Genomic DNA, 14,417 nt, shown 5'->3' on the forward strand with positions numbered 1-14,417 from the left:
TCAAACTACAGATGAAAATAAGAAATATCTTCACAATCCCTTTGGAACTGCAATGGACCTACAATGGCCACTCTTAAACACAGTGATTCCCAAACTGTCCCTGAAGGCAGGATCACCTGGTGACCCAAATGGCCTTAGTATACTATTAGTCCCCAGAGAAGTCTGGAGAAAGTTATAGAGGAAGTTTCTAAGAAATACAAAACTGAGGAGGTCTTAAAGTTCCAAAGTGACTGATTTAAGGTCACAGAGCCTGGGACAAAAGCCTCTGATGGCCAATTTGGTGGCTTTTCCACCACAATATAACTCTCTCTCTCTCTCCATGTGTCCAATTCAACATTGGTGACCCCTGATGTGTCTGGCTCTACACCAGAAATTCCCTATTACTTAATACCTGATAAACAAGCAATAAATAATCAGTTACCCTTTAGAGCACTTTGTTTTCTATGGAACACCAAGAGCTGGTTAATTACTTGCTTGGAATAAAAGGAGAAGATAGGGATCAAGAACATATTCACAGATTTTAAAATACTGCCTTTTAAAGTTACAATATTCTGCAGCTGAAACTGGTTTGGCTCAGTGGATAGAGCGTCAGCCTGTGGACTGAAGGGTCCTGGGTTCGATTCCGGTCAAGGGCATGTACCTTGGTTGCGGGCACATCCCCAGTAGGGGGTGTGCAAGAGGCAACTGATGGATGATTCTCTCTCATCGATGTTTCTATCTCTCTCTCGTCCTCTCTGTAAAGTTACAATATACTGCATTTTTTCCATCAAAGAAATGTGAACCTAAACAGGATAAAAATAAAATCTGTAATATTTAAAAAGCTAAATCAAGGACTACTGTAATAACAATGTCCAATGTTGGTGAGTTCAAACTGCTGGCATAAAATGGCATAATCTTCTTGGAAACTTGACAATAATTCACAGAAATCCATAAAAAATTTAGCAATACTACCCTGTTTCCCCGAAAATAAGACAGTGTCTTATATTAGTTTTTGCTCCCAAAGATGCGCTAGGTCTTATTTTCAGGGGATGTCTTATTTTCCCATGAAGAAAAATATGGTACACATTTATTGTTAAATGAAAATAAAGGAAATTTATTACCTGTATTCGGTATGGTAGTACAGTAGTTGTCAACACAAACCAGACAAACTGAATCCTACAGTATCAAGAATTTACTCATTTATTCAATAACAATCATGTCATCGTCTTCTGGAACATCATCATAACAATCCAATTCCTGAATTTCCTGGTGAATTTCTTGTGACTCCATTTCTTTCAGAATCAATAGACCAAATCTCTCATGTTTAGCCTAGGGGGGGGGCCTTATTTTTGGGGGATGCCTTATATTTCACTCAGAAGGAAACCTGTAAGTAGGTCTTATTTTCGGGGAAACACGTTATAATATCAAGCTTAATCCTGGGAAGTAGTTGAGAAAAAAAACTCAAAAATAAAAGTTACAGGTCTGGCCCGTGTGGTTCAGTGGTTGAGCATCGACCTATAAACCAGGAGGTCCTCGGTCAATTCCTGTTTGGGGCACATGCCCAGGTTGTGGGCTCAATCCCCAGTGGAGGTATGCAAGAGGTGGCAGCCAATGATTCTTTCTCATCATTGATGTTTCTATCTTTCCCTCTACTGTCCACTCTGAAATCCATAAACATGTATTTAAAAAATATATATCTATATCTGTCTATCTATCTATATAAACTGGGTATAAGAATAACTTTAGGCCGAAGCCAGTTTGGCTCAATGGTAGAGCGTCGGTCTGCGGACTGAAAGGTCCCAGGTTCGATTTTGGTCGGGGGCATGTACATTGGTTGCGGGCACATCCCCAGTAGGGGGTGTCCAGGGGGGAGCTGGTCGATGTTTCTCTCTCATCAACGTTTCTAGCTCTCTATCTCTCTCCCTTCCTCCCTGTAAAAAAAATCAATAAATTAAAAAAAAATAACTTTAGAGCAACCTAAATTGTTCTTTCCTTACCAAATGACCATTCAAGAGTCTTTGGGCTTTATAATTGACTGTAATATGCTCTACATCATTCAAAGGCTGATGATCCTCCTGACTAATTTTATATCCTTCACCTGCTTTACTTTCTTCAAAAGCCTCTCTTAATGCCTTCCAGGTATAAGTGATAACTCTCTTTGTTCTTCCATCATACCTGCTATAAGCCGCCGCCATAAAACAGATTATTTTTTTCACTTATTTCTATGTCTGCTTTCCCTTGAGTTCCTTGAAGGCCCTCAATATTCAACATTATATTTCTAAAATCTAGTTTGAAGACCAGCACAAGGTAAGTACTTAATAAAAAGAGTTAAATTATCCATGTGCCCATCATTTATTACCACAAATAATGGAAAATATGCTAAATGTGTATCTGTCAAAAGATTCTGTAATAATAATGTAAAAAAGACAAAAGCCAGTTTCTTTTGCTGCCAATGTTACTGGATTAATGGAGCATTCTTGCAGAAATCCTAATTCTCCAAAAGATATAGGAATTCTGTGATACTGGCTTCTTTCTCTTTTCTTTTGTGCCTTCTCTACTTCCCATTACTTTACCCCACCTGGGTCTATATATAAAACAAAAGCAAACATGATACTATGTGAGTTAAAAGAAACAGAAAGAGAGAGAAAGAGGGAGTTGAGGTGGGGGGTGGGAGGGTAGGAGAAAGAAGCAAAGAAAGGTCTGGCCAGTGTGGCTCAATGGTTAAGCATTGATCTTTGAACCAGATAAATTCATGCCCAGGCAAAGCACATGCCCAGGTTTCAGGCTCAATCCTCAGTAGGGGGTGTGCAGGAAGAGTTGATCAATGATTCTCATCATTGATGTTTCTATCTCTCTCTCTTCCTTCTTCTCTCTGAAATCAATAAAAATATATTAAAAAGAAAAAGAAGCAAAGAAAGAACCATGCCGGTCCCAACAAATTTCAACAAAGGAATGGCAAGACTTGCCTGGCCGGCGTGAAATCAATAAAAAAAAATGTTATAAAAAATAAAAAATAAATAAAAAGAAATGGCAATACTCAAAGGATATTAGTTTATCACCTAAGAAGAGAGATAAATTAAACATACCTGTCAGAGTATAGAGAAACTGCTCTTCTCCTTGCTCTATTTGGTTCCTTCTGTTGTCCAAAACCTTCTTAATCGTGTCCATTAGGCCAAATGTGTGTGCCACATTGTTGAGAACGGCAGCATCTACATAGAAGAAAGACATGTCTGTCAATTCAAAACAGGAAGGTTTCCCACCAACTCCCTGTTGTGCTGTTTACAAACATAGAACAACCCGGAAATGATGGAACTAGTCGAATAAATGATTTTAACAGAGATGTATCACATGTATAACTAATTTTTATTTAATTGTTATATTAATATACTGTTGACATACCTATAATTAATATCTATATTAATATATATGAAAGAGAGAATTGAGAGAACTATTTTTCAGCACATTGATAATGGCAAAAATCACCTATGGAAAAAGCATGGCCAGACCAGAGTTCAAAACCCAGCTAAACCCTGGCTAAGTTGTTCAGTGGTTAGAGTGTCAGCCCATGCATCAAAGGGTCTCAGGTTCTATTCCTGGTCAAGGTCACTTATCTCAGTTGCAGGTTCCCCAGCCACAGGGGGGCCTCAAATTGATGTATCTCTCTCACATTGATATTTGTTTCTTTCTCTCTCTCTCTCTCTCTCTCTCTCTCTCTCTCTCTCTCTCTCTCTCTCATACCTTGGTTGTAGGTTTGATCCCTGGCCCTGATTGGGCTGTGTGTGGGAGGCAATCAATCAATGTATCTCTTCACATCAATGTTTCTCTCTCCCCCTCCCTCCCACTCTCTAAAAATAAATCAATGGAAAAAATATCCTCAGGTGAGGATTAACACACACACACCCAGTTAGGATCTTTAGATAAGTAACTTCTGTGAGCCTTAGTTACCTAGTCTATAAAATTGGGATAATACCTATACAATGTGTTTTCATGAGGCCAACAGGATGACTAGATACTGTTACGATTAATGCACTTACCTGTGACCTGGAAGGGAGCCTGGATGAGCCGCTGCTGAACCCCCCTGAGGAGCTCCTCTATTTCCTTCTGTATGTTGCATACAACCTCTTCCATCAGCCCTACATCAGCTATTCCTTTCCAGAACATCAAAGTGTCCTCTGTTATAAGAGGAATAAGAAAGATGGTAAATAAGGGATGCTACATATATTCGGCACATTTCTACAATGTATTCAATTAAAAATTATTTCAATTCAAAAGAATTCCTTTTTGGGCCACTTCTGGGAAAAGGGAAAAACCTTTTGGAATATTAGCTGTCTCCCTAAGTTGTTAACTAATTATTTGGCCTCTTTAGCAAACTAGGGACTTGGGATAATTGCCTCATTTTGTCATGCCCTCAATTTGTCATGGCTCTGGCTATAAGGAATAAGTATGTTCCTCTAATAAATATGTTATATTAAATATTATTTATTTAAATAATTTAATAAATAAATAATATTTAATATTTTAAATTTAAAATTTAAATAATAAAGACATTAAATTAAAGGCATAATAAAATAAAATAAAGATATATTCACTCTAATAATATACTTCAAAAAACAAAGTAAAACAGTTGAATAGGTGGTATTATAAGCTCCCTGAAGTCAAGACTATGTCTTTTCATTCACCTGTCTAGCATCTAGCAACAGTACTAACTAAAAATAAGTAGCAAGCCCTAGCTTGTTTGGCTCAGTGGATAGAGCATCAGTCTGCGGACTGGGTTCAATTCCAGTCAAGGGCACATGCTCCGGTTGCAGGCTTGGTCCCCAGTAGGGGCATGCAGGAGGCAGCCAATCCATGATTCTCTCTCATCATTGATGTTTCTATCTCTATCTCCCTCTCCCTTCCTCTCTGAAATCAATAAAAAATATTTATAAATAAATAAAAACTAGAGGCCCAGTGCACAGATTTGTGCACGGGTGGAGTCCCTCGGCCTGGCCTGTGGGGAATCAGGCTGAACTGGCTCTCTGCCACCCCCCTAGGGGTCTCGGAGTGCGAGACTAGACTCTTCAAAGTTGCCCTCGATTGGCAGCTCCTGCATTGAGTACCTGCCCCCCTAATGGTCAGTGTGCATCATAGCTACAGGCCTGTCACTTAGGATTTTATATATATAGATAAGCAGCAATAAATATTTGTTAAATGAATAAATAAATGGAGGAGGATGTGAAACCTCTGCTGATCCCTTCTAATCACCATCTTCTAAACCACCTGCTACCTAATTTTTTTTCTTCTAACATCTTGCAGCTTGGTTTATCTAAGAAATATACCAAAGTTCAAGGTAGTTTGACAGGATGAAAAGCATGGACTACAGTCAAACTCAGCTGAACTCAGCTCTAATACTTATTGATTGTGTTACTGGTATTAGGCAAGTTTCTGAACCTTTCTGAATCTCAGTTTCTTTATATGTAAATGTGACTACAGAGATGTTGCATTGATTAAAGTAAGAGGTTTGCAGCTGTAATTAATAGTAATATACATGTGACAGACCAGCAAAAATAATTAAAGAGCCTCCTGTATCCATAATCATAATGGTAAAAAGGTCACAAAATTTTAAGATATCTGAGCCCCACAGAAAATTACCTGAAATTTCCTCAGAGTCTTTCTTCACTCCCTCTTCTGTGGCCATGGTGACAGCAGCAGTGAGAGCCGAGTTCCATTCTAACCCTGCTTCTTCCATGCTCTCTTCTGAGATGGCAATTTGTGTGATGTTACCTAAAAACAGTCCATTAGAGATAAGGTCAGTAAATTTTATGAAAAAGTCATAGGTATCTTCCATCTCATACTTAAAGCCCTGTTATTTTAATATTTAGCTTTGCCGAAACAAGTTTGGCTCAGTGGCTAGGGCGTCAGCCTGTGGACTGAAGGGCCCCAGGTTCAATTCCGGTCAAGAGCATGTACCTTGGTTGCAGGCACATCTCCAGTGGGTGGGGTGCAAGAGGCAGCTGATCGATGATTCTCTCTCATCGATGTTTCTAACTCTATCCCTCTTTCTTCCTCTCTGTAAAAAATCAATAAAATATGAAAAAAAAATTAGCTTTTTGCCTTCAGATCCCTATATTAAAAACTAGAATCCTAGAAAAAAGGAAAAAAAAACTAAAACCCTAGGAAAGCCAGGAAAAATATTGGATTTTTCTTAAAAAAAATCTGCCTTGCAAAGAAAATGTTTTCTTCTTACTTTGAATAAAAGTGAAAGATAACAACCCTAACCAGCTTGGCTCAATGGATAGTGTTGGCGGACAGAAAGATCCCAGGTTTGATTATGGTCAAGGGGACATACCCAGGTTTGGGGCTCGCCAATCAATAATCCCCTCTCATCATTGATATTTCTATCTCTTTTTTCCTCTTCCTTCCTCTCTGAAATCAATAAAAATATATTTAAAAAAAGACAAGTGTGGACTCTAAATGTTAGAAGATATCAATAATCAAGCAAAGAGCCCTGGCTGGGTGGCTCAATCAGTTGGAGTGCTATCACATATACCAAAAGTTGCAGATCTGGGGCACATATCTAAGTTTTGGTTTCAATTCCTGGTCGGCACCTATGCGAAGCAATCAACCATTCAATGTTTCTCTCTAACATTGATTTTTCTCTCTCTCCCCCTTCTTCTCTCTAAAATCAATAAAAACAGCCCTGACTGGTTTGGCTCAGTGGATAGAGCGTTGGCCTGCAGACGGAAGGACCCTGGGTTCGATTCCAGTCAGGGGCATGTGCCTTGGTTGCGGGCACATCCCCGGTGGGGGGTGTGCAGGAGGCAGCTGATCGATGTTTCTCTCTCATCGATGTTTCTCTCTATTCCTTTCCCTTCCTATCTGTAAAAAATCAATAAAATATATTAAAAAATAAAATAAAATCAATAAAAACAAATGGCTAATATGCTAAGTGTCCAGTTGTCCGTTCAACCAAAGCATAATATGCTAATGATATGCTAAAGCCACTCAACCACTCCCTATGACATGCACTAACCACCAGGGGGCAGACACTCCAACCAGTAGGTTAGCTTGCTGCTGGGGTCCAGCCGATCGAACTGAGTGAGACAGGCCAGACACACCCTGGAGCCCTCCTGTAGGGGGTGTGTAAGAGGCACCTGATCGATGATTCTCTCTCATTGATATTTCTAACTCTCTATCCCTCTCTATTCCTCTCTGTAAAAAATCAATAAAATATTTAATTTTAAAAAATAATAATAGCCGGGACCGGTTTGGCTCAATGGATAGAGCATCGGCTTGGGGACTGAGGGGCCCCGGGTTCGATTCCGGTCAAGGGCATGTACCTTGGTTGCGGGCATATCCCCAGTAGGGGGTGTGCAAGAGGCAGCTGATCAATGACTCTCTCTCATTGATATTTCTAACTCTATCTCTCTCCCTTGCTCTCTGTACAAAAATCAATAAAATATATTTAAAAATAATAATAATAATAATAATAAGCAAAGAAGTAATATCAATATGGACAATAAATTAAGGAGCATTGCCCAAATAAAAAGAAAATATATACTTTAACAGCATTTTTCACTTTTCAAGTGAGTCACATGAACAAAAATTCAAACTGCTAGATATTTTATACTTTCATGATAACAACTTAGGTTCCAAGAGCTTTGGCTTCTACTCACCCATTCAATACAGAATATTAGGTCTGATCAAAAGAAACCTAAGGAGGCATTTTTAAAGCACAGCACTTCCCTTATATCCCTTAGTGTTCTTGTGACTCTGTCAGACATATTTGTAAGTCTTCTGGAAGTAATTGACACATATTCTATCTAGTAATCGTAATTGTGCTAATCTCCAGCTGGACTAACTAAATCCTTAATAATAACCTAACTTGGCTACATCTTTCCTGGAGATGGGCAGGGAGCCCTAATCCCAAACTCAATATTATGGAAGTTAAGTGTGTCCCCCATCCTGTCTCAATTGTGAGGAAGCCTCAGCTTGGTTATCCAGAACCCTTCCTTGGATCCTTCTAGCAGAGTCTCCAGAGTCCATCTCAGCCAAGGATAAGTTGTCTTTGATACTTCTCAGTTCAACAACTGAAAACCATTCAACCATTCTAATCCACCTTCCTGCTTTGACCACTAATAGAGCAAAGAATTTTCAAAACAATCTAAATTCAAAGATATGCCAACTGGTACCCAAGTGAGATGAGATTACTGAATAAGCATTAGGACTATTGAACCATCTTTCTAATGTTTACCATGCATTGCAAAAAAGAAACAAAGAAAGAGGTCTGGCCAATAAGAATCATTTGGGAGAAAACAAATATCTGCTTTTAAAGCATAGGACCCCATCCAAGATTACCATAACTTTCAAGGACTTCAACACTCATGAGATTTGAAATTAAGAAATCCAAAGGAGATTAGGGGGTGAACACATAATACAATATACAGATGTATTATAGAACTACTAGAGGTGTGGTGCATGGATTCATGCACTGGTGGGAGCCCTCAGCCCTCAGGGATTAGTTGAAACCAGCAGTCCTACATCCCCCGAGGGATATACTAGTATGCAAACCAGCAGGCAGCTGGGCAGTACCCCAAGCCTGGTCTAGATGCTTCACTGCTCTCGCTCATCCCAGCCTGGCTGTGCTTACCTCCACTGTCCCAGTCCAGGTTGGGGAGGGGCACCCAGAGGGAGTATCCACAGAAGAGGCTTGAACCGCTGCAGCTGTGCTCACCAGCCAGCGGTGAGCCCCTAGTCTGGAGCCTGTTGGTCAGCTGAGCGGAGCTCACGCTGTGGGAGTGCACTGATCACCAGGGGGCAGCTCCTGCATTGAGCATCTGCCTCTGGTGGTCAGTGTGCATTATAGCTTTGGCTGGTCATCCGGTTGCTTAGGCTTTTATATATATAGATAATATCTGAAATCTATATAATTTTACTAACCAATGTCACCCCAATAAATTCAATAAAAGTAAGAAAAAGGAAACACAAAGGAGAAATGAAGGGGAATGTGCTACTGAAAAACACAATGTGTTTTCAGGTGGTTTCCTACCCCCTACCATCGACCGAAGTGGGTGTCTGCACCACACTTGTCTGCTGTCCTGGCACTGGAGCTCTCGCACTGCTGATCAGAAGATCAAATTTGGTGCTTCTGCAGGTATTGGAGCAAACCTTGTCATGTTGGTAAAAATCAATCTGTCCAGAGTCCATCATTTTCCTGCACAAAGGGAGACAAGAAGTACCACTTCAGCCTGCACTTCAAGAACTCGGCTTTAGGAACAAAGAGAGACAAGTTGCTGAGTCTCCTCTATAGATTAGTGAAACCTAATAGTATTAAAAGTCATTAAGCTGCAAAGATTCTAATTGGGACTATAAAATTTTCATTGGTCCTGCCCAGTCTAAAATTTTCATTGGTCCTCTTGCCTCCCTAGTCTACTCATGAGTACTTTTTCTTTTATATCCGTTATCACTAAGCTTTAAATATACACTCCTGACAATAGCTAAGTTTCCCCACAGGATCTCAATGAAACCAAACCCAAAGGGGGAAAAAGATGACCTCATATCCAAGCACAATTAAGGAATGCCACAACAGAATTAGAATTTTGTGATGAGATTCTGAGGCATTAATATTCCTAGACAGCAAGATCTGTTGTCACTTTTGGAGACATAAAACTTCAGCATATTTCTTTCCTTAAAAAGAAATTGATAACAACCTATCAATTTCTTTTTAAGGAAAAGAAATTGATAAAAGAAACACCTAAGCTGATTATACTAAACCCCCGACTATAAAATATCCTTAGAAAGGAATTCACAAGACATTATGATAGATCCTGAGCAAAACGATGCCATATTTTCATTACAGTAAACATGTTATATTGCTACTTGTCTTTCACTAAAGGTTTTTTAGGCATTCTTGTACCCTTTTACATTTGAGAAAAGTTGACATAAGCTTGCTTTTCTGGGCAAATAAGACGGGACAAGAACTACAAAAATGAAAAAGGTAAGTCTCTCTAATTTCATTCAACTACTGATTTCTGCATATAAATTATCTGGAATTATTTTTCCTTTGTCTCTGACTAAAAAAAATAGTATGTGAAGAAAAAAAATTAACATTTTTTGTAAAAAATATAAAATATAAAGACGACAACTACCCTTTTTAAAAAAATATCCCACAACACAGAGATCACATCAACATTTTGGTATATTTTCTTCTACTAAATTTTACATATGTGTGTTTGTGTTTTAACACAATTAAAATCGCACTGTTTAATTGATTTTATATTTTGTCTTCATTCTACGTTACACATAAACATTTTTATATAAAAACTCTTTAGAAATATTTTAATGACTACATTATATCCCACAGTATATACTCATATATATTTAGATGAGCAATAATTTACTTTACATATACCTATATTAAAACACACTAATTTTCATAATAGTCACAATGAACATATTTATGCTTGAATCTCTACAAGCCCTATGGATTTTTCTTAAGACAGATTCCTTAAAAAGAATGAAAAATAAAGGATAAGTTGTTTTTGAGGTTCTTGAAACATGTTCTGTGTGGAACTTTTAATTTTTTATCACATTTTTAAATTTCCTACCACGAGGTGAGTACTCAAGGAATGAGCACTAATGTTAATCAACTGATGTTAATTTTCAGAGGGGAAAAAATTACAATAGGAAACTTGCTGCATAAAGGGAGAGTTGGGGGTAATAAGCATTCTGAATTTTATTTCTGTGGTACAGTGATGGCAAGGATTGCACTCACTGTGCATCACTGGTACTTATTAATAGCACCCCTCTACTTTTACCAATTATTCTAGGATTTGTCAGTCAGCCCAAACTTCTCAGTGACTGTCACGCTTCCTCAGCACCAGGCTTAGCCTGCCTATGCTTTGTGATTTCAAGGAGGACTGTCATCTGTTCTTGAGTTTCTCTGCCCAGAGGATCCTATCCAACACCCTAAAAACTTGGCCCTAGATACAGGGAAGAGTGAATTTGATTCCCTCTTCTTTCAGAGTTTTTTTTTTTTTTTTTTTTTTAAACAAGTTGAAGGTAAAATAATACATGAATTGCTTCAACTAATCCATCAGACAGAATAAAAATTCCAAATTAAAGAGGAAAAAACTGAATTCTCTCGATTATACCATGATTAAGTGCATCCAAAGTCAGTAGAAAGGTATGTTCTTAACTATTAGAGCTCACCTGAGCATGATTCCACCCAGACGAATAGCTCTCTTCCAGTCCTTTAGGGTGGATTTGCCAGCCAGATGAACAAAATGTTTGGGGCTGATCAACTGATCATTGAACTAAAGTAAAAAGAAAAGTCCAAAATAGTCCAATGTCAACTTAGGCAGGTCAGAGGAAAACTAAGAGATGATTCTAGTTGTTATGTACAAAAAATATCAATGACATCTTAAGTCATGACCTTGAATTATTTGGCCTTCTGCCCTATTGTACCAGAGAAGATGTCCTTCTCTGAGCACAGTGCCCTATCCTGGTACAAAGCTACCGATGACATTGGGAGCATCAGAGATTAATATACTAATTAGTATTTAAAGTCAACCTATGACCCTGACTGGCGTTGTTCAGTGGTGAGAGCCTCGGCTCGTGCACCAAACGATCCTGGGTTCCATTCCTGGTCAAGGGCATGTACCTGGATTATGGATTCATTCCCCATCCCGGATCTTGGTACCTGCAGGAGGCAACCAGTCAATGTATCTCTCTCACATGGATGTTTCTCTTTCTCTCTCTCTCTCCCTCTCTCTCTCTCTCTTTCTCTCTCTCTCTTTCTCTCTCTCTCCCTCTAACTCTTTTAGCCCCCCTCTTCCTGCTCCTTCACCTTCCCTCCCCTTCCACTCTTTCTGGAAAAGCAATAGGGAAAAAACCCACCTCAGCAAAGTTTAACAAAACAAAACCTTTATACCCCAAATCAATAGTTGGATCCAATGTCACAAAGGCTATTTAAATAAACTGAAGTGATCTATCTAGCCCTAATGACAAGATTCAGGATGTGGTAGAAAGAATAAGTACAATAGGAACCAAGAGCACTGCAGAACATCAAAACTATGCAATCTTGCCTGGAAGGCATGGCTCAGTGGTTGAGTGTTGACCTACGAACCAGAGGTCACGATTTGATTCTTGGTTGGGGCACATGCCAGGGTTCAGGCTCGCTCCCCAGTGTGTGACATGCAGGAGGCAGCAGATCAATGATTCTCTCTCATCACTGACATTTCCATCTCTCCCTCTCCCTTTCTGAAATAACAAAAATATATTAAAAAAAAAAAAACACACAAAACTATGTAATCTTTAATGATTCTAGGATCGTGCCACTGATGGTGACTTCTATCATCTATGTGTATAGTTGTGGCTATCAATGGGGACGAAATAAGCAATAATTTCCACACTGTGCTCTCATGATTATGTGTTTTTATTCAGTAATAATTTTCAATAAACTCTACCATAAGTGAACACCAGGGTAAGGCATTGATAGAGATGGGACTCCATTCATTCATTCAACAAATATTTATTGATAAATACACCAAGTACCATTCCTAAGTGCTGGGGACACATTAATGAACAAGATAGACAAGTTCTCAAAAAAAAAAAAAAAAAAAAAAAAAGAGACAAGTTCTCAGCTTTCATGGAACTTATAGTCTTTTTTTTTTGTATTGATTTCAGAAAGGAGGGGACAGATAGAAACATTAATAATGAGAGAATCATCAATCAGCTGCCTCCCGCACGGCCCCTACTGGGGATCAAGCCACAACCCTGGCATGCACCCTTGACCAGAATAGAACCCAGGACCCTTCAAGCCATAGGCCAATGCTCTATCCACTGAGCCAAACTTGTATTCTGATGGTACTTGAATCCAGGTCCCATCAGAATACAATTTTACTCCCAAGTTATTTTTACTTACTATGATGCAATGGGACTATAGCCACAAAATACTGATATGGCCCTGGCAGATTTGGCTCAGTGATGAAGCGTCAGCCTGTGGACTGAAGGGTCCTGGTTTCAATTCCAGTCAAGGGCACATGCCCAGGAGGAGGCAGCCAATCAATGATTCTTTCTCATCATTGATGTTTCTCTCTCTCCCTCTTCTTTCCTCTCTGAAATCAATAAAAATATATATATTTAAAATACTGATATGATGGAAAGAGAGATTAGGCATGAAATCATGCCCTTTGAAAACAAGGAGCCCCAAAATAGGTTCCAGCAAGGAGAAAAGACAATTACCTTGACACACTTCACATTTATTCCTGGACATACAAACTTCTTCCAGAGAAGAATGGCTTTGCTCTCCCCACAAGTTATGGGGTAAGCAATTTCCATATCCTCATTTGCTTCTATAGTGCTTGCATCTAAAAATGAAAAAAAATACCAGTGATTTATTGAACACTCTTTTTTTTCCTTCATTTTTTTACTAAGGTATTATATGAACACTCTTTCCCAAAGCTTAATTCAAAAATCTTTAGTCTCCTGGTTCCTCTCATGGGTTAACAGTTTACATTGGCTGGTATTATTTAGAAATCCTTTGGAAAAAGTTAGGCATAACAACTATCTTACTGAACTCCCACTATGCTCCAGACACTGTACTATATGCTTTAATGTGCTTAATCTTATTTAGTTCTTGCAACAACCCTCGGAGATAGTGATTGTTTTCTATGTTTTACATATCTGTAATGTGGGACTCCAAAAGTAAAGTGACTTTCTCAAGGATACAGTTAAGAAATGGGAAAGTAGGCTCCAAATTTAGGTTTGCCTAATTTCAAAATTTCTTTCCACTGATTGCCTTCCACTGAACACTTTATCAGTCTTCATCAGCAACTTCCCTACTGACAAGAATCAACCTTGAGGCTCCAATTTCTTTGTGGATTTTTATCGATGAAAAATCTTTTTGCTTGACCGGCGTAGATCAGTGGTTGAGCCTTGAACTATGTCCCAGGTCATGGTTTGATTTCTGGTTGAGGCATATGCCTGGGTTGCAGGCTCGATCCTGAGTGGGGGACGTGCAGGAGGCAACTTATCAATGATTCTCTCTAATCATTGATGTTCTGTCTCTCTCCCTCTTTCTTCCTGAAAAAGGCACAAAGTCAAGAAATCTTAGCTAAGGAAACTAAGGTCAAATATACTAAAATAACAAAAAGACTCACCAATCCCTTCTTCAATTTTGTGTATCGTGTGAGTTTCTACTGCCACAACTGCTGTGTTGTTCTCGGACCCAGCTTCATAAATCCTGTTGTAAAAGTGTCCATCGATAAACAAACTACATAAATCATGAAAAAATTAATATTCACAGCTTAGGGGTTAAGAAATTTCTTTTAACTTACCTCAAAAGGACTAAAATAAATATATTTTACAACTGTCGATTAATGCTTTGACTAGTTATCCATTGTTTTTAAACTCTAAGCTGCCCATGACTGCTTAGCGGCTACTACCATGAAAATGAA

At 38.8% G+C, this 14,417-nt stretch overlaps 1 protein-coding gene across 3 annotated transcripts in view; it reads right to left on the reverse strand.

Moving 5' to 3' along the window:
• Positions 1–14,417, reverse strand: part of GMEB1 (glucocorticoid modulatory element binding protein 1) — a 34,789-nt gene that overhangs the window by 3,708 nt on the left and 16,664 nt on the right. For 2 of the 3 annotated variants that reach the window (XM_084874972.1, XM_084874973.1), the window contains exons 3-9: positions 14,121–14,233; positions 13,204–13,328; positions 11,170–11,273; positions 9,015–9,172; positions 5,611–5,742; positions 4,014–4,151; positions 3,066–3,188 (exon numbers count right to left, since the gene is read on the reverse strand). In XM_084874972.1, coding sequence (XP_084731098.1) covers positions 3,066–3,188; positions 4,014–4,151; positions 5,611–5,742; positions 9,015–9,172; positions 11,170–11,273; positions 13,204–13,328; positions 14,121–14,233 — 893 coding nt within the window. The remainder of the gene's footprint in view (positions 1–3,065; positions 3,189–4,013; positions 4,152–5,610; positions 5,743–9,014; positions 9,173–11,169; positions 11,274–13,203; positions 13,329–14,120; positions 14,234–14,417) is intronic. The other variant, XM_084874974.1, reaches the window with a different exon arrangement.

Source organism: Pipistrellus hanaki, assembly GCF_964339955.1.
Source record: "Pipistrellus hanaki genome assembly, chromosome: 2".
In the NCBI taxonomy this organism is placed as follows: Eukaryota; Metazoa; Chordata; class Mammalia; order Chiroptera; family Vespertilionidae; genus Pipistrellus; species Pipistrellus hanaki.